This window comes from Somniosus microcephalus, chromosome 9, assembly GCF_052327205.1.
Source record: "Somniosus microcephalus isolate GS21.2 chromosome 9, FLI_Smic_1.0, whole genome shotgun sequence".
In the NCBI taxonomy this organism is placed as follows: Eukaryota; Metazoa; Chordata; class Chondrichthyes; order Squaliformes; family Somniosidae; genus Somniosus; species Somniosus microcephalus.
In genome coordinates this window covers 116,468,787-116,495,430 of record NC_140995.1, presented here as the reverse complement: position 1 = coordinate 116,495,430, position 26,644 = coordinate 116,468,787, and the positions used below count along the sequence as shown (strand labels likewise).

Here is a 26,644-nt window from a genome sequence, read left to right as displayed (position 1 = left end):
GGCTACTGGCCTCTCCAACCCGTCTGGGAATTTGTGCGACAGCACTGCTCCAATGCCGTAGGGTGATGCATCACATGCCAAACAAATTGGTAGTGCTGGGTTGAAATGGGCCAACACCTCTTTTGATGCGATCAATTCTTTACACTTCTGGAAAGCTCGTCTACGTTCGTCATCCCACTTCCATGGTACCCCTGTTTGCAGCAGGGTGTTCAGCAGGTGTAATACCGTAGACAAATTTGGTAAGAACTTGTGGTAATACTTTACCAGCCCGAGGAACGACCTCAGTTGTGACACATTTTCCGGTGCTGGAGCCTTGACTACTGCCTCTATCTTGTCAGGGGACTTATATAACCCCTCTTCATCGATGACATGGCCGCAATACGAGATCTGTTTCTGGAAAAACTCGCACTTGTAGCGATTAGCTCGTAGCCCATATTCCTTTTAATCTGGCGAGCACCTTCTCCAAGTTAGCGAGGTGATCACCGTCATTTTCGCCCGTGACCAAGATGTCGTCCAAATAACACTGGGTCCCTGGAATCCCTTGCAGGACCTGATCCATCGCCCTTTGCCAGATAGCCGGAGCCGAGGCTACTCCAAACACCAGCCGGTTGTATTGATAGAGACCTTTATGGGTGTTGATCGTAAGGTAATGTTTTGAAGCTTCTTCTACCTCCATTTGCAAGTACGCCTGGGCTAGATCAATTTTTGTGAAGCGTTTATCACCAGATAGCGAGGTGAAAATATCCTCAATTCGTGGAAGCGGATATTGCACCATGTGAAGGACTGGGTTCACTGTCACCTTAAAATCCCCACAGATGCGGACCTTCTTTGGTTCCCCAGGCGTATTACTCAACGACCTCTTCATTACAGGAACGATGGGTGTAGCCCACTCGCTCCAGTCCACTTTGGACAGTACTCCTGAACGTTCCAACCCTTCCAGCTCTGCTTCAACCGCTGGTCTGATCGCATAAGGCACTGGTCTGGCCTTCAGAAACTTTGGGCTTGCATTATCCTCTATTTTAATTGTTGCTGTTATTCCTTTTAGTGTTCCTAGTCCCTCCTGGAACACTTCTTTTGCGTCAGTTAGCATTTTTGACAGTCGTCCAGGTGTGACGTCGTCATCCTTTTTGGCCTCCACCTTCAGTGCCTGTATGGAATGCCAATCTAAATGTATCTTCCGGATCCATTCACGTCCTAGTAGTGGTGGTTCTCCATTTGGCAATACATATGTACCCATTTTAGGTATTTCCTGACCTTTATATGTCACTTTCACCCTTATTTTTCCTTTGGGGTAGTCTTTTTGCCCCGTATATGTCTTCAAGACAATCTCTGTAGCTTTCAAGGGTATGTGTGAAAATAGCCGCTTGTAGTCTCTTTGATTTATGACTGTTAGAGCTGACCCTGTGTCCAATTCCATTTCCACTTGGACTCCGTCTATCTTGAGTGTAACCCAGATAGTCTGGTGATCCTCCATTTCGGTTGCATTATGTACTTTCAGACAACCCAGCTCCTTGCTTCCGGAGTCTGTGTCACTTTTCTGTTCGTCTGAACCACTGTCCATCACCTGGTGTACCTTTTTGTACTTCTCCTGTGGAGATTTCTTACTGTTGGTTTTCTTCCCAGACCTGCAGACTCTTGCTATGTGTCCTGCTTTCCCACACTGTCTGCACACTTGGTCCTTGAACCAACAATCTTTCTGGTCATGTGTTGTTCTGCCGCAGCGATAGCACTTCCCTGTTCCATAGGTCATTTCGTTGGTGCCATATTCTTGTGGTCTCCGTTGTATCTCTGCAGCGCCCCTTGCGGCTGCTTCGTGTGATACTGCCATACTGAAAGCTTTGTCCAGCGTAAGGTCCTTTTCTGATAGAAGCCGTTTCTGGGTTCCTTCACTTTGTAGCCCACACACAAACTTGTCCCTTAACGTGTCTGCTAGTCCCGCTCCAAACTGGCAGTATTTCGATAGCTTGCGCAGTTCCGTTAGGTACTCAGCATTGCTTTCGTCTTTGTGTTGGTTCCTTTTATGGAACTTAAATCATTCTACTATCAGCAGCGGCGTGGGGTTTAAGTGGTCCTGTAGGATTTCTACTATGCTTTCAAAATTCTTGTTTACCGGCTTCTCTGGGGTTATTAGATTTTGCAGTAACCCATAAGTTTTTGCACCCATGGAATTTAACAGAACCAGTGCTTTATTAGCATCTGGCACTTCATTCGCCCTGCAGTACACCTCAATACGTTCCACATATGTCGCCCAATCTTCGACTTCATTGTCGAACGTAGAGATACTGCCACTCTTCGGCATCCTTGGTTGTGTGTTAACTATCACCACTGGCGCCTCCCGTGCTTCCCCTTCTTCTCTGCTGGCAGAAAATGGCGTCCCCCGCGCTTTCCTTCCTTCCCGCGCTCGCTCGTCTTCTCCGCTGCGGCTTCGCAAAATGGCGTCTCCCGCGCTCTTCCTTCTTCTCCGCGGCTCAATGGCACCTCCCGCGCTCTCCCTGCTTCTCCGCAGCTCAATGGCGTCTCCCCTTGCTTCGCCCCGCGGACCCTGATCAGCCCGTGATCCCTGGCTGTGCTCTGCGCGTTCTTCTCTTGATATTTGTCGACGCCGCTCAGTCTAGAACCCAGCTGTTTCTTACCCTCTCTCTCTCCGGTTTGCAGTATTTTTCCTCGACGCCGCTCGGTGATCAACCCCCGGCTGCGCCCTGCTCTCTTCACCCTCTTTCTTACCCCGTCGACGCTGCCTGGCTCTCTCTCTCTGCCGTCAGTCGGCTCCAGCCGCCGCTGCTCGGGAAGGGTCTGCTCTGGACCTGTCGTCGGTCTCTTACTGCTCATTGTGGCTGGGGAACCAAGCCCGGCTCTCCATAGCCTCCCCAGCGAAGTTGGATCTCTGCCTGACTGCTGGGCGGTTGCTCGCGGTCGACGCCCGTGTTCCTGGACTCGACTATTTTTTAAAATTTTTTTTATGTTGCAGGTAGATTCGCATCAACACTCGTCGCCACTGTTAGATCCGTGGTTCAGTGGATAAATAATCACATGGATGCTGTACATAAACAAATAACAGGTCTTTACTGGAGGAGGGTAATCTCTAGACTGGGGTACAGAGGCATGCGCACAGCTTATATACCGGTGTGGTCACTGCCGGTACTTACAGTATACAGGAGCTGTAAAAAGTAGTTCTGACTTAAAGCACATACACTACAGACCCGCTACGCAGCCCCTGCCCCCGAGCACCCGACTTGCCTCACAGGTAAAAATTCCAGCCTATGCCTCTATTTATAAAGCCCAGGATCCCATATGCTTTGTTAACCTGTCTTGCCACCTTCAAAGATTTGTGCACAAGCACCGCCAAGTCTCTCTGTTCTTGCACCCCTTTTAAAATTGTACCATTTAGCTTGTATGGTCTCTCCTCATTCTTCCTACTAAAATGTATCACCTCACACTTCTCTGCGTTGAATTTTGTTCTGTCATGTGTCCGCCCATTCCACCAGCCTGTCTGTCTTCTTGAAGTCTATTACTATCTTCCTTACTGTTTACTACACTGTTTTGTGTCATCTGCAAATTTTGAAATTGTGCCCTGTACTCCCAAGTCAAAATTATTAATGTACATCAAAAACAGCAGTGGTCCTAGTACTGAACCTTGGGGAACACCACTGTATACCTCCCTCCAGTCTGAAAAACAGCCATTCACCACAACTCTCTTTCTATCCCTTAGCCAATTTTGTATCCATGCTGCTACTGCCCATTTTATCCCATGGGCTTCAATTTTGCTAACAGGCCTAATATCTGGTACTTTATCAAACGCCTTTTGAAAGTCCATATACACATCAACTGGCCCGCCCTCATCCACCCTCTCTGTTACCTCATCAAAAAAGCTCTCCTTTATTAGTCCATGCTTGTCCAAGTGGCTGTTAATTTTCTCCCGGATTATTGTTTCTAAAAGCTTCCCCACGACCGACTTTAAACTGATTGACCTGTAATTGACAGGTTTATCCTTCTCCCCTTTTTTGAACAAGGGTGTAACATTTGCAATCCTCTAGTCCTTTGACACCACCCCTGTATCTAAGGAGGATTGAAAGATTGTGGCCAGCATCTCTGCAATTTGTACCCTTACTTCCCTCAGTAACCTTAGGATGCATCTAATTCAGACTTGGTGACTTATCCACTTTAATTACCACCAGCCTGTCTAGTACCTCCTCTTTATCTATTTTTATCTCATCCAGTATCCATAATTTACCATAGCTTTGGCAAAATCCTCTTCCTTGATAAATACCGATGCAAAGTACTCATTTAGTACCTCAGCATTGCCTTCTGCCTCCACCAATAGTTCTCCATTTTGGTCCCTAATCGGCCCCCCTGCTCCTCTGACAAGCCTTTTACTGTTAATATGCCTATAGAAGACCATTGGATTCCATATTATGTTAGCTGCCAATCTATTCTCGTACTATCTCTCTTCCCCTCTTATTACCTTTTTCACTTCTCCTCTGTACTTTTTATATTTAGTCTGATCCTCCCTTGTATTATGTTTCTACTTTTTAATACTACACCCTGGTGCCCAACCCCCTGCTGAATTAGTTTAAACCTATCCCCACAGCACTAGTTAACCTGCCCGCAAAGATATTGGTCCCAGCTCTGTTCAGGTGCAACCTGTCCATCTTGAACAGGTCCCTCCTGCCACAGAACTGGTCCCAATGTCCCTCCTGCACCATGTCTCTAGCCACACATTAACCTGCCTTATCTTCCTATTTCTACTCTCACTAGTGCGTGGCACTGGGAGTAATTCAGAGATTACTGCCTTTTGAGTCCTGCTTTCTAATTTCCTCCCCAGCTCCTTAAATTCTGACTGCAGGATCTCAACCCTCGTCCTCCCTACGTCATTGGTTTCGACATGGACCACAACTTCCGGCTCTTCCCCTTCCTCTCACAGAATGTTTTGCACCCTTTCCGTGATGTCCCTTACCCTGGCAACATGCCATACGAGTCTCATGTCGACGGTAGCAGAACTGCCTGTCTGTCCCCCTGACTAGCGAATTCAAAATTATTACTGTATTCCTACAATTTGCTGTAGCCCCCTGTGTAGTCCTTTGCTTCACGGTGCCAGGCTCGGCACTGTACTCCTTTGATGTGTCATCGCCCTCACCAGTATTCAATGCTGAATATTGGTTTGAGAGTGCCAAACTCCCGGAGGATTCCTACACTGCTTGCCTCTTCCTACCCTTCTGGGTGGCCACCCACTTGCGATTCTGAACTCTATCTGGCTGTGGAGTGACCACCTCTTGGAACCTGCGATCCAGGAAATACTCTGCTGTACCTGCATGTTAACTTTCTGTGTTTTGAGTACGAGGACACCCAAATCCCTCTGAACACCAAATTTAATAGTTTCTCACCATTTCAAAAATATTCTGTTTTTCTATTCTTCCTACCAAAATGAATAACCTCACATTTCCCCACATTATACTCCATCTGCCAACTTCTTGCCCACTCACTTAACCTGTCTCTATCCCTTTACAGACTCTTTGGGCTGGATTTTACTTACCGAGACGAGTTGGGGGCGGGACTGCTGCCTTCTGGGTTCTAGTCCCACCCCCAGTGACATCTGACGAACAGACGCTATTTTGCCCTGATTGGCCTTGTTAAGTCCGCCCTGCGGGCTTGCCAGCCAATTAAGGGAAAGCCGGTGTCAGATGACGTCAGTTGATGACGCTTCATCTGCCGGTTTTCTTAAAGGCATATTCACCACACTTGTTTGACAGATGAATTGTTAGTGTTTGACAGCATTGAGGTGTTGTCAAACACTGACAATCACTGTCCACAGGTGAGCCCTTGCACCCAGACTCTCCAATTACTCTCTCCTTAGGATAAAACAGATGGCAGCTGCAGCTGAGATTGCAGAAGCCATCTGTCACTTCTCCCGATGAGATGAGGCTACACAAACACTTCAAAGCTTGTCACCTACAGAAACATCAAACCACATTAAAAATGACTTTCCCAACATTTCCTTAACTCTGATACTAACCATTGTCCCATTGGATCCTTCACACCGCTTCTGCAGCTGTCATCTATACACCAACATAACAACAGACGCACAGCATGCCTCACTTTCCCTGGCGGGGTTCCCCAACGTCGGGAAGCCTGCAGCAGCAGTCGAAAAATTGGGAAAAGCCTCTTAACTATCTGTTAACAGGCAGTTAAGTGGCTATAATCCTCTTCTCGCCGCTAGGAATCGGGTCACTGCGCAAATTGGGGACCCGACTCCCGGGAAAATTGGTTGGAGGCGGGTTGGGAGCGGGTTCGGGACCTGCTCCCATTCTTTTTGACTTTCCCAGCAGTCCCGCCAAAAACCCGCCTCCTCAGGGCTAGTAAAACCCAGCCCATAGTGTCCTCCTCACAGCTTACTTTCCCACCTAGCTTTGTATCGCCAGCAAACTTGGATACATTACACTCAGTCCCTTCACCTAAGTCATTAATACAGATTGTACCCCAACCCCATGAGTCCTTATCTTGTGTGGCACCTTGTCAAATGCCTTTTGAAAATCCAAATATACAACATCCACTGATTCCCCTTTATCTACCCTGCTAGTTACATCCTCAGAAAACTCTAATAGATATGTCAAACATGATTTCCCCTTTCATAAAACCAAGTTGACTCTGCTTAATCATATTATGATTTTCTAAATGCCCTGTTACCACTTCCTTAATAATGGATTCCAGCATATTCCTGATGACTGATGTCAGGCTAACTGGCCTGTAGTTCCCTGTTTTCTCTCTCCCTCCTTTCTTGAATAGCGGTGTTACATTTGCTACCTTCCACTCCACTGGGACCGTTCCAGAATCTAGGGAATTTTGGAAGATCACAACCAATGTATCCACTATCTCTGCAGCCATTTCTTTTAGATCCCTTTTAGAACCCTAGGATGTAGGCCAGCAGGTCCAAGGGATTTGTTGGCTTTTATTCTCATTCATTTCTCCAGTACTTTTTCTTTACTAATATTAATTACTTTAAGTTCCTCACTCCCATTAGACCCTTGGTTCCCCACTATTTCTGGTTGTTTTTTTGTGTCTTCTACTGTGAAGACAGATACATATATTGGTTTAACGTCTCTGCCAATTCCTTATTCCCAATTATAATTTCACCTGTCTCAGCCTCTAAGGGACCTGCATTTACTTTCGCTACTCTCTTTTTTACATACTTATAGAAACTCTTGAAATCTGTTTTATATTTCTTGCTAGTTTATTCTCATATTATAATTTCTTCCTCTTTATCAATTTTTTGGTCATCCTTTGCTAGTTTCTAAAACTCTTTCAATCCTCTTCTTGGCAACATTATAAACCTCTTCTTTTAATTTAATGCTAGTTAGTGCTAGTGCAACGAGACCTGGGTGTCCTTGTGCACCAGTCGCTGAAGGTAAGCATGCAAGTGCAGCAGGCGGTTAAGAAGGCAAATGGTATGTTGGCCTTTGTAGCGAGAGGGTTCGAGTACAGGAACAAGGATGTCTTGCTGCAGTTGTACAAGGCCTTGGTGAGACCACACCTTGAGTATTGTGTGCAGTTTTGGTCGCTCTATCTGAGGAAGGATGTACTTGCCATGGAGGGAGTGCAGCGAAGATTCACTAGGCTGATACCTGGGATGGCAGGAATGACGTACGAGGAGAGATTGGGTTGATTGGGCGTGTACTCGCTGGAGTTTAGAAGAATGAGAGGGGATCTCATTGAAACTTATAAAATTCTGTCAGGACTAGACAGATTAGATGCAGGAAGGATGTTCCCGATGGCCGGGGTGCCCAGAACCAGGGGTCACAGCCTAAGGATAAGGGGTAAGCCATTTAGGACTGAGATGAGGAGGAATTTCTTCACCCAGAGAGTGGTGAACCTGTGGAATTCTCTACCACAGAGGGCAGTGGAGGCCAGTTCATTAAATATCTTCAAGAAGGAGTTGAATATATTTCTTAAGGCTAAGGGGATCAAGGGATATGGCGAGAAGGCAGGAACAGGGTACTGAATTTGGATGATCAGCCATGATCTCATTGAATGGCGGAGCAGGCTCGAGGGGCCGAATGGCCTACTCCTGCTCCTATCTTCTATGTTTCTATGTTAGCCACGGATGGATCACTTTTCCTGTGGAGTTTTTATTTCTCAATGGAATGTATATTCGTTGAGAATTATGAAATATCTCTTTAAATGTTCGCCATTACTTATCTACCATCGTACCTTTTAGCCTAATTTCCCAATCTACCTTAGCCAACTTGCCCCTCTTACCTATGTAATTGGCTTTATTTAAGTTTAATACTCTAGTTTCGGATTTAAGTACATCACTGGAACCCGATGTGAAATTCTATCATATTATGATCACTCTTCCCCAAAGGATCCTTTACTAACCCTGTTATTAACCCTGTCTCATTACACAAGACAAGATCTAAAATAGCCTCTTCCCTACTTGGCTCCACAATGTATTGTTCTAGGAAACTGTCTCGAATGCATTCCATGAACTTGTCCTTCAAACAACTTTTGCCAATTTGATTTGTTTAGTCTATATGAAGGTTAAAGTCCCCCATGGTTATTGCATTATCTTTGTTACAAGCTCCTCTTATTTCTTAATTCATTCTCAGTACAACAGTATAGCTACTGGTAGGGGGCCTATAAGCTACTACCAGTGTTTTCTGCCCCTTGTTATTTCTTATCTCCACCCATACTGATTCTACTTCCTGCTTTTCCGAGCCAAAATCCTTCCTCACTATTGTCCTTATGTTATCCTTTTATTATCAGGGCTGCCTCCCCTCCTTTTCCATTTTGTCTGTCTTTTCGAAACGTTAAGTACCCTGGAATATTTATTTCCCAACCTTGGTCACCATGCAACCACGTCTCTGTAATAGCTATTTGATCAAACCTATTTATCTCTATTTGTGCCATTAATTTGTCTATCTTTCTACGAATGCTTTGTGCATTCAGATACAGCGCCTTTAATTTGAACTTCATACCATTTTTCCATGATTTGACCTTATTCACTGATGCACTATTACTGTTAAACTCTCTATCCCTTCCTGTCCCACTCTGCTTATCTTTACCCAAATCACTACACTGCTCTGTGCCCTTGACTTCTCGCTTTAGATTTATAAATTTCCCCTTACCTGAAATCTTTCCCCTCACCCCCCACCCTTTTTAGTTTGAAGCCCTATCTGTAGCCCCAGTTATTTGATTTGCCAGGACACTGGTCCCAGCTGGTTTAAGTGGAGTCTGTCCCAACGGAACAGCTCCCTCTTGCCCCAGTACTGGTGGTACCCACACCACTCTTTGAGCCACTCATTCAACTCTCTGATCTGTTTGACCCTATGCCAATTTGCACGTGGCTCAAGTAGTAATCCAGAGATTATTACCTTTGAGGTTCTGCTTATTAATGTGGACCCTAGCTCCTCAAACTCCCTCAGCAGAACCTCATTCCTAGTTCTACCTATGCCGTTGGTTCCTACATGGACCATGACAACTGGATCCTCCCACTCCAAGTTCTTCTCCAGCCACGAGGAGATATTCTTAACCCGGGCACCTGGCAGGCAACACAACCTTTGGAACTCCCGGTTGTGGCTGCAGAGAACAGTATACTGTTTGACACACATGCACCACACCATTGTTTGGGTGCTACGGGTGCCGTTTGTGGACCGGTGGACCAAAATGACATCCAATGTGCGCACGCGCATACTTCTGTCGCGAATCGCGCTAGACGCCATCTTGGTGAGGGCGTTAGCGTGCACGCAGCTAACGTCCACCGGAAGTATGCAGAGCAGGCAGATGCATGCTGATTGACGCCAGCGGTGCCATTTTGGAGCTCCATGCTCCAGCCGCACCCTCTCTTAACCTCGCACAGCTTAACATGAGTTAAGCAGCAGGAAGGACCCCCCCACCAGCACTATTTAAAGGATTATCAACTACTTACAGGTTAGTTACTGGTTGATTTCTTCTGGCAGTTGCTACGATTCTACAAGTATTTGCTACTTTCCATAGTTCTTTCAAGTTGCAAAAGTCTACAGTGAGTGGTGTGGCAGGTGCTAAAGGATTTTTGCTGACTTTAAGGCTTCTGCACAGACATAGGTGCACTAGTAGACATTCCCCTTGGAATACAGCATGACTGGGAGAATGAGGAGAGGCCACACAGAGCAGGACAAGCTGCTAGGAGGGGGAGGAGGGCTTTCAGCAGGTGGCCATATCTGCCCAGGGTGTTCAGGGAGCAATTCTCCTACCTGAACCTCAGCGAGGAACAATGTGTGAGATGTCTGCGTTTCACTAAGGATATCCTCACAGAACTCTGCCACCTGCTGCAGCCACAACTGCAACCTCAGAGCAGGGTAAGGACCGCATTGCCAGTGGCTGTGAAAGTGACCGTGGTGATGAACTTTTATGTGTCGGACTCCTTCCAGGCTGGAGCTGGAGATATTTGCAACATCTCGTCGTTTGCTGTCCAGTGTTGGGTAAGGGAGGTCACTGAGGCTCTCTAATCAAAGAGAGCTGACTACATTTCATTTCCTCTTGCCAGAGACTAGCAGGCAGAGCGAGCAATCGGCTTTGCTAGGATTGCAGGGTGCCATTGGCTGCATACACATCGCTTTGCGGGTGCCGCATGGCAACTGCCCTAAACTGGAACCGAAAGGGATTCCACTCCCTCAACATCCAGCTCGTGTGCAACCATAGGCAGCGAATCATGCAAGTCAATGCCCGCTATCCTGGCAGCAGTCATGTTGACTTCATTCTGCGGCAGTCCGCAGTGCCATCTGCATTTGAGCCACCATAGCAAAGCAAAGGGTAACTACTGGGCGACAAGGGCTATCCGCTGACAACATGACTCATGACTCCGATATGCAACCAACACACATGTGCTCAGCATGCATACAATGAAAGCCGTGCTGCCACACGAAATGTGATGGAGCAGACCATTGGCGTGCTGAAACAACGCTTCCACTGCCTGGACCACTCTGGAGGAGCCCAGTATGTACTTGGCAGAGTGGGTGTCAAGATTCGCAGTGGTCTGCTGCATGCTGCACAACCTCGCCATCATGAGGGGACAGCCCTTGCCACCAGCTATACGGCGAGGAGCAGGAGCATAAAGAGGAAGAGAAAGGGAGGAGGCAACCTAGACAGCCCCTTTCAGTCCGTGAAGCATTAATTCGCATAGGATACCAGTAACTGCAACCTCAATTTCCCATTCACCAACAGTCCCACATCTTACTGTTACTGACCATCACAGTATCCTCTTGGCCACAATGCTACAATAAAAGCTTCCACAAAAGAAACATTTCAATCCAAATTTATAAATGAAATCATGCCATATTGCATACAAATGTAAACTAATCACCCTTGTGCATTCCCTGAATGCCAGTCTTTCCGTGTGCCTTTGCCTGTCCTAGTGCTCCTATGCCGTACTGCTCCAGTGGCTGCATGATGGCTATTTGGAAGGCTGCTGACTTTCAGTGGAGGAGACTGCAGATGGCCTTGGAGAACGACCTCGAGCAGCTCTCGGCATGGGTGGCAGGAGTCTGGACTGGCTGACGGGCAACAGCAAGGGCATTGGCGGAGTGGCAGGTGTGGGAGGACGAATGCTGTCATCCTGAGAGAGGACAGCAGGTTCTTGCTCCACCGAGCCGCTGCCACTCCCCCAGGGTGGTGCTTCTGCAATCCTAGTAATTTGTTGGAGGACAGACGGCTGGCCTGCTGTGACACCCTGCAAGCCCCTTTGAACACTGTAATACACAGCCATGATGGCAGCAGTCTGAGCTTCCACTGCAGCACTCAGACATTGGGTGGTTGCTGCTTGTGCTGCAATGGAAGTTGTGACATCGACCATCAAACATTGAATCATGGTTAGGTCCACAAGTGTGCTGATGGAGTTGGCCATCACTTCCATGCTGGAAAGGATGGGCTCCAAGCTCTTTGCAAAGCCCTGTACAAGGTTGGTGCTGGACTCCTCCATGCTCCTTGACATTGAACGTAGGCTTTTTGGCAGGCTTCCCAATCCACCAAGCACTTTGTTGTGCATACCCATCAGCGTTCTTCTGTAGGTTGCCTCATCAAAGTCCTCATCCGAGTCCTCTGCAGTGGAACCTGTGTGCGACCTCCTGCGCTATCCTTGCCCCCTGCCCTGACTGCACACACTTGTGCCTGGTGTCTCACCATGGGTAGATCCCGCCTCTAATCTGTCCTGTTAAGATACGCGCAGTGTCAGTATCTGAGCTGGTGGCAGCAAATGTGAAATCAAGTGACGGTGCTGTGTCTTCATCATCACTCTCGGTGTTGTTTCACTTACTGGCCAGGTTGCACCTCTTGGGCATCTGAAAGGAAAAAGGCACAAGGGTAAGGTTGTGGTGAGGGGGAGGCGGTGGGCGGGGAAAGTAAGAGGTGCATGCTTACACTATCTGCAGCTTGTAAATCAGAAGAGATTGTGGGATGAGGGGGAAGTGGGATATGCGAAGGAAGATTAGGTATGAGGATAACGTCATCTTCGATGGCTTCAGCCCTGCCGCTGGCCACAGCCTCAGCAATGACCGTTCCAATAATGGCTAGCACTGCCTCCTCCATGGGAGTTAGGACATGCAGGCATGCCTGTCCCCCTCCGGTGAGCTCCTGCTGCCTCCAGTTGTGCGCCACCTTGTCCTGCGAGAGAGGGAAGTGTGTCCATGAATGTCGTGCAACCTGTTTGCGTGATGTGGCTGTCATGGTTGAATAGCTGTGAAATGTGGGTGTGAGACTTGCAGCAGTGCTAAGTGTGTGAGAGTGAGGTGATGCATATGAATGTTAGGTATGAGTCCTCATTGATAGAGATTGTTGATGCGGGTGTGGTGAATTAAGGAGTGCCTGAGGCTAGTGGTGCAGTTGCTAGGATATGGCATTTGAAGATGCATTCACTGATTTTGACCACTCGTGTGAGGTCATTGAACTTCTTGCCGCACTGCATCCAGGTACTCGGGGCTTGACTCCTGGCATTGACCTCCACGGCTATCTGCTCCCACTGCTTTTTGACCGTGTATCTGGAGAGCCTCCTGCTGTCCTGCAGATACAGGCCATCTCTCCTCCTTTCCACCTCCTTCACCGAGACCCTTCCAGTGCAGCATCTGAGAACCTTGGAGCCCACTCTCTCCCATGTTGTACCATTCCTCACTGTTTCCCAGGATAGATTCACTTCCTGCACGACTCCCAGCACCTGCTCCACCCACAATTCACTTCACCTTTAAGAGGTGCAGGCTAGCTTTAAGTGATGCTAGGAAGTTACGATTTTGGGCCCCCTGCTGATGCGTGCAGCCAATGAACAGTGTGGTTAGCGCTGGCTACACGCAGAAATCACTCTAATGAGCAGGCAGCACGAAATTGGCCTGCTGCCTGCATTTCAATCAATAGGCGCGAGTTAATCGCGCATTGCGATCCCTGCACCCGTTTTCGGGGGCTATCCAATTTAGCCCCCCGAGTGTTTGTAGCACTGTCCAACTCAAACTTCCACCTACTCTTCCATTTCAAGAGAAGTTAACTTGGAACATTTTGGGACTGGCACTGGATGCCAGGAGGGGTCCCAACTCCAAGTCATTCATCTAACCAGTAAATATCAATCTTCCTGAATTTCTTGTAAACAATATGCCATTTAGCAAAGCAGAAACTGTATTTATCATCATTTTGTTTCTGTGCTCTTGCTTTTTGATTCTATTCCTACCTTTTTCAAATTTTAGATGTGGTTTCATTATTTATTTAGCTCACTCTGTTTCTTTGTTACTCATTCTGCTTGTTACTTTTTCTTTCTGAAACATTTTCATTCAGGTTGATTCCAGTTCTGTTATTTTTAGCCAACCTTTCTTCTGCTACATCACTGTGACATGGAAAAATCTTGTTCTTACTTTCAAGAATTCCTTCTTGTTTACTTCCTCCTGACCCTATCATGTCTCCCAATCATATTCTCCTGCGTTCAGTCTCTGTTTCATATTCACTGCTCAAACTTTCTCTCACACTCGTCTCTTTCCTCTTATTGTCCCAGACCTCTGTTGTACTGCCCTTCATCCCTCTATCCCCATCCACGCTTCTGACTTACTTTGCTCCTGAATTACGTATCTTCAGATTTTAAAAATTAATTAATTAATTATTGGTAAGTCTCCCGAATATTCTTATAGCAAGTATTTCAGCTCCATCTCTCTGAACTAAACCTGGTGTCCCAACCCTTTTCAACTCTGGTTTCTTCCATCTTTCGAATTGGCTTTTCCCACGTTGATGCTATATAAATTTGACACTGTGGAAGGCAGAGCTTAGAGAAAACCTTGTGCATGTACTATAATGCAATAGTGGGAGGGACACACCGTATTGCAGTGTATAAAGAGAGTTTTCAGTGCCGCAAGGAAGTCTGGAGCAGCGTAGCCTTTGATAGCATTGATCAAGCTAAGTGCAACAGCTGAGTATGGAAGAAGGCAGGTTCAAAGAAATCCAAGCCATATCAGTTCACATAGCAGAGAATGGGGCAGCAGAGGGGGCTGAGCAACAACGCAAAAGCAATGATTACCCACTACACCATAATGGGCAATAAAGCTTTTTAAAAAAAAAAGAAATCTCAATTTATCAGCTGCTCAGATGTTTCCCGGACAGCCAGAGCCTGGTACTAGGTGTCTATGGCAAGTGCAGGCTGTCTCCGGGAATCCATGATGACTGCCAACCCTGAATTCTAGGCTAACTATTTTGAGTTTTCATAGAAGATTGAGCTAGTAAAATCAGGCAACAAACTCGCAAATACATGGGGTCATTTGTCCATGAGTAGGTCCAGGGAAAAGTTGAAGTATGCCATGAAAGAAAATCTTATTCTTAAAACGAAACTTAAAATGAAAGTGCCCTTTCTGTCATTTCTGTGGAAATGGTTTTGCATTGGTAAAAAATAAAACCTTATCTTATATAAAGTTGAAACTAAAACCTTGGGCTCGATTTTCAGTGTGCCGTGGAGTTGGGATTGGAGGCATGCGGGGGGTTAAATTCCCGAAATCGGGGGGTCCCGTCCCCAACCCGCCTCCATGCCAATTTCAAAGGAGGCGGGTACCCGCCCCACACTGGGACCCGCCTACCCGAGGTGGGAAGGGATTAGTGCCAATTAACTGCCTGTTAATAGGTAGTTAAAAGGCAGTTTTTAGCCTAATCCCTATTTTTAAGCTTGAACTGTGGGAATCCCGACGGCTCCAAACCACGCCAAGTTAGAGGGGTCGGGCCGTCGGGCTGGAGGGGTCGAGATGTTGGTGTTCAGGTGAGTGATGTGTGCATGAGTGCAAAGGTAAGTGTGTTTGGTGTGTCTAAAGTGATTAAATAAGTTTTACATACATTTTCTTACCTTTTCAGCCTTCCTTTCTTTAGGTTCGGGGAGTCCTTCATCTCACCGGCACAGAAAGCAGAATGGCTGTGAGCTGTCAAAAGTGACAGCCTGCAGCTTTCTGTGCAGGAGAGATTTCTAACTGAGCCTGTGGAGAAGGACTCAGGTTAGAAGTAAGACTGTCAGTGTATGACAGCTTCAAACAGCTGTGAAACACTGATATTTCATCTGTCAGAACGTCTTGACAGATGAAATTTCAGTCTGTGACGTCACCTGTTGCCAGCTGGGCGGGCTCAACAAGGTCAATCAAGTTAAAATCGCGTGGATTGGCCGCATCTCGATGGAGGCGGGACTACAACCCTGAAAGTTGTCGTCCCGCCTCCAGCCCGACTTCTGAATGAAAATCCAGCCCCTTATCCTTGACAGTGATGAATAGATTACCCTGTTAAAGAGAGAGACACCTATTTCTACTCAGAGGAATGAAGTATGCCAACGAAGCCTGTTATTAAAACACTAAAAATGGTACATAATGGTTCCACATATTAAGGTGATAATCTGTTTTGATATTTTCTTGAAAAAGAAATAAATCAAACTATTCAATTAATTTATTTCAAGCTCTAGAGTGCCAAAATATTCAATGTTTACTTCAATAATGTTTTTCTACATCTGTGTTGAAAAGTTTTTGTGGATAGTTGTTTATTTTAAATAAGTGGCAGTTTCCATAGATTGAACGTAGGGACGATGGGTAAATTTAGTGTAAATGGTATAGAACCCTGGTCTACCACTTCAGCCACAAAATTTAAATGAATGTACTATATGGGAATATAATAACCAGAAGCAATTGGAAAAAAATGCTTGTTTGCGTGGAAAATTGGTTCTACAGCAAGGCCCAATGTTATAATTTATTGACATCGGCCAAAGGGGGAAAATGTCCTTTTTCTCTGACTATTAGAAACAGCTACTGTTGTTGTTGATTATTTTTCATTACTGAATAGACTGAATGCAAATGCTGGCCAGCACAGGAGTTAAACTAATAGGCCTAGAAATTGAGTGGGCTTTGCGCCCATTTTGCGGCGCTAGAGGTCATTGCGCTGGACTTACAGCCGGTTCAGAAATTCCCTGGGGCCCTACCATCGGCGGTAGACTGGTTGCGCTGCGCCGGCACCGATGACGTCATCGGTGTGCGGAGTGTCCCGGTTGCCGTGGTGACGGGCCCCAGCGCCGAAATTGAGTTGCGGCCGTGGCAGCCGCAACTAAGACTCTGGCAACCGAGTCTTACAGGAGTTTGCGCCGGCGCATTAAGGTCGCGCGGCGGCCGGCCGCTTTCCCGCCGGCCGCCTGCCCGCACCTCCCTCCCCGGACTCCTCCACCCCCCCCCCCCCGCGGAACAGATGCTTCTGGGCTGCGAGCCCGGCACTTCCCCGAGGTGCCGGGCTCATTTTTGTGAAGATTTTACCGGCCAGCGGGCGGGTGCAGGCAGCTCCTCCTTAACTGAAGGAGGAGGCCTGCACTTCCCGAGCCTGCCGCACCGCATCGGGCGCCGGAATAGCGCCGCAATGCGGCAGGTAGCGCCCATTTTCAGGCGCAAACACCCTTCAGTAGCGCCGGCAGCCATTTGGGCGCGGCGCTACTGAATTTTTGGCGCGCACAGGGGGACTTAGCGCCGGCGCTAACTTTCCGGCGCTAAAGCCCTGGCGCGGCGCCAACTGAATTTCTAGGCCATAGTGTTCTTATTCAATTGGGGCATTGAGTGAAAGTCGTAGCTCTTCCGTACATGTCGGGTTAAATTTCATTAACCTTTTTAAAAAAAAAAATGATTGAGCAAAGAGTTGCATGTCCATTTTAGTTACACATTATTGCTAATAAGGTCAGATTACCTTATCACAGAGCACTTTGTGTTTATTTGCCTACGATCTGTAAGTAATATTTTTTGTATGTTTCCCTTAGTTACACCAAGCAGCTGAAATCTCACAAGTCAGAGGAGCTCGAGCCATAGCAGCAGAAGATATTCTGTTTTTAATGCGGAAGGACAAGGTACATGAAGTATTTGAACTGATTAGTCCCTTCAAGCCAGGTTACAAGTACTGTAGACCCAGATCAGTATTAATACTGTGAAATGCTTATTTTATACTAGATATCAATTATTTATGGGAGGATTGTTTTGTATCTTAAAATGTGCTCTTCACAAAGATAAGTACAGATGAGGGAGGCTATTTAGTCTATCCTTCCATAGGAATACATGGCCCCTCATTGCAGCATCCAACTACCTACTGAGTGAGTTTTGCCTCCACTATCCTACCTAGAACATCATTCCTTGTATTAATTACTCTTTGTGTGACAAAGCACTCTTACTGAGTTCCTTCCCCTCCTTGACAATAGCTTATTAGGTAAAAGCACTGCCCAAAGTAACGCTGAGCCTTCCAGAATAGGAAGGTTCCAGATTCCTGTTATGCACTTCGTTAGGTGACCTCAACTGGGACAACAGCAGAGGGGCTACAATTGGCTTCAGGAACCCTGGATTAACGAGGGGTATGAAAGCCAGGGTTCCAACTCTCCCTCCCCCCGCCCCCCGACCATTGCAAAGCAGTGACCCCTTCTGGAAAGTTCATGTATGCGGATATTGGATGAGACCAAGATTGTGCTCAGCTGGGCTGACCCCCTCCTACACAAATAGCCTCCTAATCCTCACTATTTAGGCTCACACATAATGAATTACCATTCGAGGGGCGGGGGATACTGGAGGGCTACTGGTACCATGGAATCATACCATAGCCTATGTCAGCACCTTCATAAGTGGAGGAGAAATATAAAAAATAAAAACTTTTAAATGTATTGCTTTGGTGAATGCCTTTTGTGGCATTTGGCTTCTGCAAATATTAAGATATCTTATAACCGATTACATAGAAACATAGAAGATAGGAGCAGGAGTAGGCCATTCAGCCCCTCGAGCCTGCTCCGCCATTCAATGCGATCATGGCTGATCATCCAAATTCAGTACCCTGTCCCTGCTTTCTCCCCATATCCCTTGATCCCCTTAGCCTTAAGAAATATATCTAACTCCTTGAATATATTTAATGAATTGGCCTCAACTGTCTTCTGTGGTAGAGAATTCCACAGGTTCACCATTCTCTGGGTAAAGAAATTCCTCCTCATCTCAGTACTAAATGGCTTAACCCTTATCCTTAGACTGTGACCCCTGGTTCTGGACTCCCCTGCTATCGGGAACAGCCTTCCTGCATCTAGTCCTGTTAGAATTTTATAAGTTTCAATGAGATCCCCTCTCATTCTTCTAAACCTGAGCAAATATAAACCTAATCGACCCAATCTCTCTTCATACGTCATTCCTGCCATCCCAGGTGTCAGTCTGGTGAATCTTCGCTGTACTCCCTCCATGGCAAGAACATCCTTCCTCAGATAAGGCGACCAAAACTGCGCACAATACTCAAGGTGTGGTCTCACCAAGGCCCTGTACAACTGCAGCAAGACATCCTTGCTCCTGTACTCGAATCCTCTCGCTATGAAGGCCAGCATACCATTTGCCTTCCTAATCGCCTGCTGCACCTGCATGCTTACCTTCAGCGACTGGTGCACAAGGACACCCAGGTCTCGTTGCACTTCCCCTTTTCCCAATCTATTGCCATTCAGATAATAATCTGCCTTCCTGTTTTTGCCACCAAAGTGGATAACCTTGCATTTATCCACATTATACTGCATTTGCCATGCATCTGCCCAATCGCCCAACCTGTCCAAATCGTACTGGAGTTTCTCTGCATCTTCCTCACAGTACACACGCCCACCCAGCTTTGTGTCATCTGCGGACTTGGCGATATTACATCTAGTTCCCTCGTCTAGATCATTAATATATATTGTGAATAACTGGGGTCCTGGCACCGATCCCTGCCTTCCACTTGGAAAAAGACCCGTTTATTCCAACTCTTTGCTTCCTGTCTGCCAACCAGTTTTCTATTCAAGTCAGTACCTTACCCCCAATCCCATTTGCTTTAACTTTGCACGCTAATCTCTTATGCGGGACCTTATCGAAAGCCTTCTGAAAGTCCAAATACACCACATCCACTGGTTCTCCCTTATCTATACCAGTTACATCCTCAAAAAATTCCAGTAGATTAGTCAAGCATGATTTACCTTTTGTAAATCCATGTTGACTTTGTCCGATCCTGTCACTGTTTTCCAAGTGCTCTTTTATAATGGACTCTAGCATTTTCCCCACTACCGATGTCAGGCTTACCGGTCTATAAATCCCCGTTTTTTCTCTACCACCTTTTTTAAATCGTGGGGTTACATTAGCTACCCTCCAATCCATAGGAACTGTTCCAGAGCCTATAGAATTTTGGAAGATGACCAGCAATGCATCTACTATTTCTAGGGCCACTTCCTTAAGTAACCTAGGATGTAGATTATCAGGCCCTGGTGATTTATTGGATTCAATCCCGTCAATTTCCCTAACACCATTTCCCTACAAATACTGATTTAATTCAGTTCCTCCCTCTCATTAGACCCTATGTTCCCCGACATCTCTGGGAGTTTATTTGTGTCCTCCTTTGTGAAGACAGAACCAAAGTATGTATTTAATTGGTCTGCCATGTCTTTGTTCCCCATTATAAAATCCCCTGATTCTGACTGCAAGGGACCTACACTTGACTTTACCAATCTTTTTCTCTTCACATATCTATCGAAGCTTTTACAGTCAGTTTTTATGTTCCCTGCAAACTTACTCTCATACTCTATTTCCCCCCTCTTAATTAATCCCTTTGTCCTCCTTTGCTGAATCCTAAACTGCTTCCAATCCTCAGGTTTGCTGCTTTTTCTGGCCAATTTATATGTCCTCTCCTTGGATCTTATGCTATCCCTAATTTCCCTTGTTAGCCAATGTTGAGTCACCTTTATTGTTTTATTTTTATACCAAACAGGGATGCACAAATTCTGTAGTTCATCCATGCGATCTTTAAATGTTTGCCATTGCCTGTTCACCGTCAACCCTTTAAGTAACATTGCCCAATCCATCCTAGCCAACTCGCGCCTCATACCATCGTAGTTTCCTTTATTTAAATTCTGTACCCAAGTCTCTGATTATATCTTCAAATGTAATGAAATAAAAGTCTTTACATTTTTAGAACTGAGTGAATTTGAACACCGCAGTTGTTTTTGAATTGAAAGTCCCCTGTTGTAACCCAATGTGTTTCTAATTCAGCTGCAAAACATACTTAAAGGGGAGGGAAAGTGTAGGCAGAGTATTTTATCTTCAAAATACCTCCCAGTATCTATGTGGATAAAAGCATAGTCAGGAATATATTTGCTACTTGAGAAAAAAAATCTTCACGTGTTTGCCCAACTCAGACCTGCCATTTAGGGTCTCCTTTCTGCCAGATGACTTCTGGTGATAGTACCGATGGGCCTAGTGATAGTACCGATGGGCATGGTGGCAGCTGCCTGCATCTTCGAGCAGCTGTGTTCTTTGCAATGAGGGTTGCAACTTCAAAAGAATCTGGAAGCCCATCCAGAACTGCTTGATTCAGGGAAAACAAGCGACCAGATGGGATGAAAGAGTAAGAGAATCATCAAGAAGAGATGATCGAATTCTAATGCTTGCAACATGCTTGTAACAAGCTCTGAGAGGTTTGTTTATAGAGAAGATCCTAATATTGGAAAACTAGCATTTTTGTGTTACTAAGTAAAATCTTGTAACATGTTGTGTAAGAGTTGATGTGATAAGTCCTAAATAGGAAACTATCAGTTGTGATGTATTTTCAGTATGTGGGAAATTAGAGAATGACAGACAGACACTTATAGTATTTTAATGTGAAGGAGCTTTCCTGTTCATTTATTTATTTATCTTTATTTGCAGAGAAAATTACGACGATTGCTAAGGTACATGAGTTTCCGAGATTTCAAGTCCAAAATCATTAAAAGTGTTGAAGATGAAGATGTTATTGAAGCAGGTACTTGAAAGAAGAGATAGTCTTGCCAATATTAAATAAGCAAGATACAACCTTGAGCATTTATGCTTGGCTTCAAATTTCTGAAGGCACTAAAATTTGGGTGTTTATGAAACTGAAAGTCAATCCTGATGAGACAGCAATGGACAAGTGTAGAAAGCAAAAGAGTTGACAGAAAAACATGAAGAAAATGGAAAAAGTTATGGTTACAGGGAAAGAGGATCCACAGGTGGACATCACCATAGCTCAATGCTACTGGAATTTGTTCTTTAAAATATAATGGGTGTGGAAAATGTATCTAATTCGATGTGCATCATTTGTTTTTGTATTTACATAAACCTAGATTTATGTGCCTGATATTAATCTGAGGTAATCATAACCAGAATTGAAAATATACATTTCAGACTCTGGCCATAAGAATGTACAAAGGAATCATTCACAGTTATGCCACACACGTTGGTTTATGAGTCTCATGTGCTATTCCTGGAATTATTTTTCAGTGATATTGTGCATGCCTCAACTCCCCTCCCCCAACTGCACTCCTTTATTTACTCATTTACTGATGGTTAATTGTTGCAGACTGCTGTCAGCCCCTTCCCCCTGGCCACTTATTATTTTGTTGCATGCATTTAGCTTTCATTAGCTGTCTCCCCCTCATTTATCCCAGTGCTATTTCTCTGTCCTGGCTTTCCTTTCCTCTCTCCCCAGTGCTGTCCATTTTGCTTTCTCTTTTCTCTAACGTGAATGATGGGACCTGCAAACACAGAATCAAATGATGCTGGCTTCTGCTGGAATGAATCAGCACAGGTATCTGACTGCTAGCCAACAGTCTTCAGAACGTCATGAAATACCTTGAAAAAAATTACAGCACCATGAAATCCATTTATTATTTAAAATCAAACACAGCAGAATGTGTGAAATAAAATATACACACAGAAAGCATTGAATTAGGGAAAAGAAACTATTTTTAAAAAGAAACTGAAATATCTTTGTTGTGTCTGTGTGTTGATAGAGACACTGAAGACAGGAGTTGGTTTCACAGGTGTTTACTGAACAAAGTCTGGAGGGGAACTAACTGATACAACCCAATATACAGGCTTATATAGCCCAAGTGGCCATTACCGGCATTACAGTACACAGGGGCTCTTAAAGGCACATACACTACAATTCCTCCCCTTTTAGCCAACCAGTACATAATATTTTAAGTAATCATTAATTACATGTTACAAGAAAAATAATCTACACATTGCTGCAGTTAATCAATTATAAGTCAGTCTCTCTGGAGGCTTCCTGACTCGGTCCGGATAACGCCTTGGTGGTGTACTAGTTTCTGGTGGTGTAGTAGGTTCTTTTGGCAAGGCTGATTCGGCTTGAATGCCAGTGTCGGGTTCATCGGGTTCCAGTATCACCGGATCGGAGGTAGATACTATGGGTATCTCTGCTTCATCATTAGGCGTATAGAGTTGTGGTGTAGGTTGTCCCTTTTCGGATGACTCTATGATCTGGTCAGCATGGCGCCTTATTATGCTTTCGCCAATGTCCACGGTATACATCAACGGTCCTAGTCGTGTGCAGATAGTTCCAGGCTGCCATTTCTCGGTACGGTAGTCCCGGGCCAAAACTTGTTGACCTATCTGGAAGGTTCTAGTTGGCCTTTCATTCATTCCTTGAAATTACCGGTTCTCCACGTCCCTTCTGATGTTTGGCTTGATCAAACCCAGCCGGCATCTTAGGCTTCTATTGAAGAACATCATGGCGGGAGTTTGGTTTGTAACCATATGTGTTGCATTCCTGTATGCAAACAAGAAGTTATCCACCTTATGCTGAAGTTTTATGTCTTCATTACTCATGGCCTTTATGGCCTTCTTGAAGGTCTGGACAAACCTTTCAGCCAATCCATTGGTGGCGGGATGGTATGGGGCGGACGTGTAGTGCTTAACCCCATTGTTTTTTAAGAACTTCCTGAATTCTTCGGATACAAATTCCGGTCCATTATCAGAACAGATCTGTTCAGGCAGCCCATTCCTGGCAAATATGGTCCTTAATACTGTGATGGTTTTCTCCGTGGTGGTGGAGGACATCTTTATTACCTCCGGCCACTTGGAGTGTGCATCAACCGCGATTAAGAACATTGAGTCCATAAATGGACCAGCAAAGTCGATGTGTACCCTTTGCCAGGGAGATGAGGGTCACTCCCATGGATGTAGAGGGGCTTGTGGTGGAGCGTTTTGGACCTTCTGGTATCCTAGGCAGCTCTTGGTCATTTCTTCGATGTCTCATTCGATACCTGGCCACCATACAAACGCCCTGGCTAGGTTCTTCATTTTCACTCCACCCAGATGCCCTTCGTGAAGCTCCTTTAGAACTTTATCCTGGAGTTTGGGTGGAATCACCACTCTGGATCCACACATCAAGGTTCCTCGGCACACTGACAGCTGTTCTCTTCTTTGCGAGAATGCTGGCAACAGTGGTTCGCCATGCGCTGGCCATCCCTTCACTGTTAAATCGTAGACTCGTGAGAGAGTCGGGTGATTTCTAGTTTCCCTTTCAATGGCAGAATTTGTTACTGGTAGACATTCGACTATGGTAGAGTGGAAAATCTCCACTGGGTCTACGGTAGGTGCTTCTTCTACCGTTGGCAACGGTAGGCGTGATAAACCGTCAGCATTCCCATGCTGTTTTGATCCTTTGTATTCTATGTTATATTGGTGTGCCCCTAGAAAAAGGGACCACCTCTGTAGCCTTTGCGCTGTCATAATGTGAACACCCTTTTTAGGGTTGAATATGGAGAAGAGGGGTTGATGGTCAGTCAACAAGGTAAATTTTTGTCCGTGTAGGTAATGGTTGAATTTCTTCACTCCCCATACCAGGCTGAGTGCTTCCCTGTCGATTTGGGCATAGTTACACTCAGCTGAGTTCAATGAGCATGACGCAAAAGCTATCGGCCGTTCCAAGCCATCAGGGAATTTATGCGATAATACTGCTCCTACGCCGTAAGGGGATGCATCGCACGCCAGTCTGATTGGCAGTGATGGGTTGTAATGAGCCAAAACTTCTTTGGACGCGATTAAGTCCTTGCATTTATGGAAGGCACGTTTACAGTCTTCGCTCCATTTCCAAATTACTCCTGTTTGTAGCAGTTCATTAAGAGGGTGTAGAAGAGTTGATAAGTTCGGTAAAAATTTATGATAGTAATTTATTAATCCCAGGAACGACCTTAATTGTGAAACATTTTCAGGTGCTGGGGCTTTTATGACCGCTTCAATTTTTTCAGTTGACTTATGCAACCCTTCCTTATTAATTATGTGGCCACAATATGATATTTGATTCTGGAAAAATTCGCACTTGGGGCGATTTGCTCGTAGGCCCCGTTCTCTCAGCCTAGTGAGCACCTGCTCCAAATTGGTAAGGTGCTCGTTGTCGTTTTCTCCTGTTATAAGGATGTCGTCTAGGTGGCATTGAGTCCCCGGAATCCCTTGGAGGACTTGCTCCATAGCTCTTTGCCAGATAGCTGGAGCGGATGCTACTCCGAAAACCAGTCGATTGTACTGGTACAGGCCCTTGTGTGTATTTATCGTGAGATACTTTTTAGAGGCCTCTTCAACCTCCATCTGTAGATATGCTTGTGCCAAGTCAATTTTGGTGAAACGTTTCCCTCCGGATAGTGAGACGAAAATATCTTCTATCCTCGGAAGAGGATACTGTACTGTGAAGTCACCTTGAAGTCTCCACAGATGCGAATTTTTCTCTGTTCTTCAGATTTATCATTATTCAACATTTTCTTCATGACTGGGACGATGGGTGTTGCCCACTCGCTCCAATCTATTTTGGATAATACGCCTGCCTTTTCCAAATTCTCCAGCTCTGCCTCGACTGCTGGACGAATTGCGTATGGCACCGGTCTTGCCTTAAAAAACTTGGGAATTGCCGCATCTTCCACTTTTATTGAGGCGGTGATGCCTTTCAAGGTTCCCAGTTTCTCTTGAAACACTTCTTTGGCGTTGGCCAAGATGTCTTTTAATCGTTCAGGTATGACGTCATCATCGTTTTTTTCCTTACTGGTCACCATCAGTGCCTGAATGGAGTGCCAGTCTAAACGTATTTTCCTGATCCATTCACGTCCCAACAGCGGTGGACCACCATCTTGTAGAACGTATAAATACAACTTTTGTATTTCCTTGCCGTTGTATACAACAGGCACCCTTATTTTTCCTTTGGGGTATACTTTCTGCCCTGTATATGTTTTTAAGATAATGGATGTGTCTTTTAAAGGTATATGCGGAAATAGCCGCTCGTAATCCCGTCGATTTATGACGGTCAGAGCTGATCCTGTATCTAGCTCCATTTTATCTGGGGACCCTGCTATCGTGAGGGTAACCCAAATGGTCTGGTAATCTTCTTTGGCAATTACATTATGTAATTTGAGACTGCTCAGTCTCTTGTTTTCGGAGTCGCTATCGCTCTTCTGGTCTTCGGAGCTACTGTCCGTAATCATTTGTACCTTTCTGTACTTTTCTTTATTGATTTTTTTTGTCCAGATCGGCATACCCGTGCAATGTGTCCAATCTTTCCGCATTGCCTGCATGCTTTGTCCTTGAACCAGCAGTCCCTCTGGTCATGGGTGGATCTGCCGCAGCGATAACATCTCTCGAAACCCTGTGTCATTTCATGGGTGCCGAAGCCCTGTGTCTTTTGTTGTATCTCTGCCGCTCCTCTTGCGGCTGCTTCGTGTGATACAGCCATACTGAAAGCCTTGTCCAGTGTTAAATCTTTCTCCGAAAGCAGCCTTTTCTGTGTTCCTTCACTTAGGAGACCGCAGACGAATTTGTCTCGAAGATAATCTGCTAGTCCTGCCCCGAATTGGCAGTGCTTTGATAGCTTTCTTAATTCGGTGAGGTAATCAGCGTTACTTTCATTCTTGTGTTGATTCCTCTTGAAGAATTTGAATCGTTCCGCTATCAGCAGCGGTGTTGGGTTTAAGTGCTCCTGTAGGATATCAACAATTTCTTTAAAATTCTTGTCCTTTGGTTTGGCTGGAGTGATTAAGTTTCGTAACAGCCCGTATGTCTTTGCGCCCATTAGATTTAGAAGTACTGACGCTTTTTTTTCATTTTCTATTCCATTTGCGGTGCAATATACCTCCACTCTTTCCACATATGTGGTCCAATCCTCTATATCATTATCAAAAGCATCAATATTGCCAGACTTAGGCATCCTGGAAAAAAAATGGCGCTTCCCGCGCTTTTCTTTCTTTTCTGCAGAAAAGATATGGCGCTTCCCGCGCTTCCCCGCTGCTGCTGCCGATGACAACGCTGTTTTCCGCGGGTTTCCCTTTTTATTTATTTATTTACAGGTGGAGTCTCGTTCCCGCCGGACTCTCTCTGCTAGGTCT

The 26,644-nt window shown here is 45.6% G+C and overlaps 1 protein-coding gene across 20 annotated transcripts in view; it reads left to right on the top strand.

Moving 5' to 3' along the window:
* supt3h (SPT3 homolog, SAGA and STAGA complex component) overlaps nucleotides 1-26,644 on the top strand; it is a 637,210-nt gene that overhangs the window by 450,569 nt on the left and 159,997 nt on the right. For all 20 annotated transcript variants that reach the window (XM_085997053.1, XM_085997051.1, XM_085997050.1 and 17 more), the window contains 2 exons: nucleotides 17,246-17,332; nucleotides 21,162-21,255. In XM_085997053.1, the coding sequence (XP_085853179.1) occupies nucleotides 17,246-17,332; nucleotides 21,162-21,255 (181 nt within the window). The remainder of the gene's footprint in view (nucleotides 1-17,245; nucleotides 17,333-21,161; nucleotides 21,256-26,644) is intronic.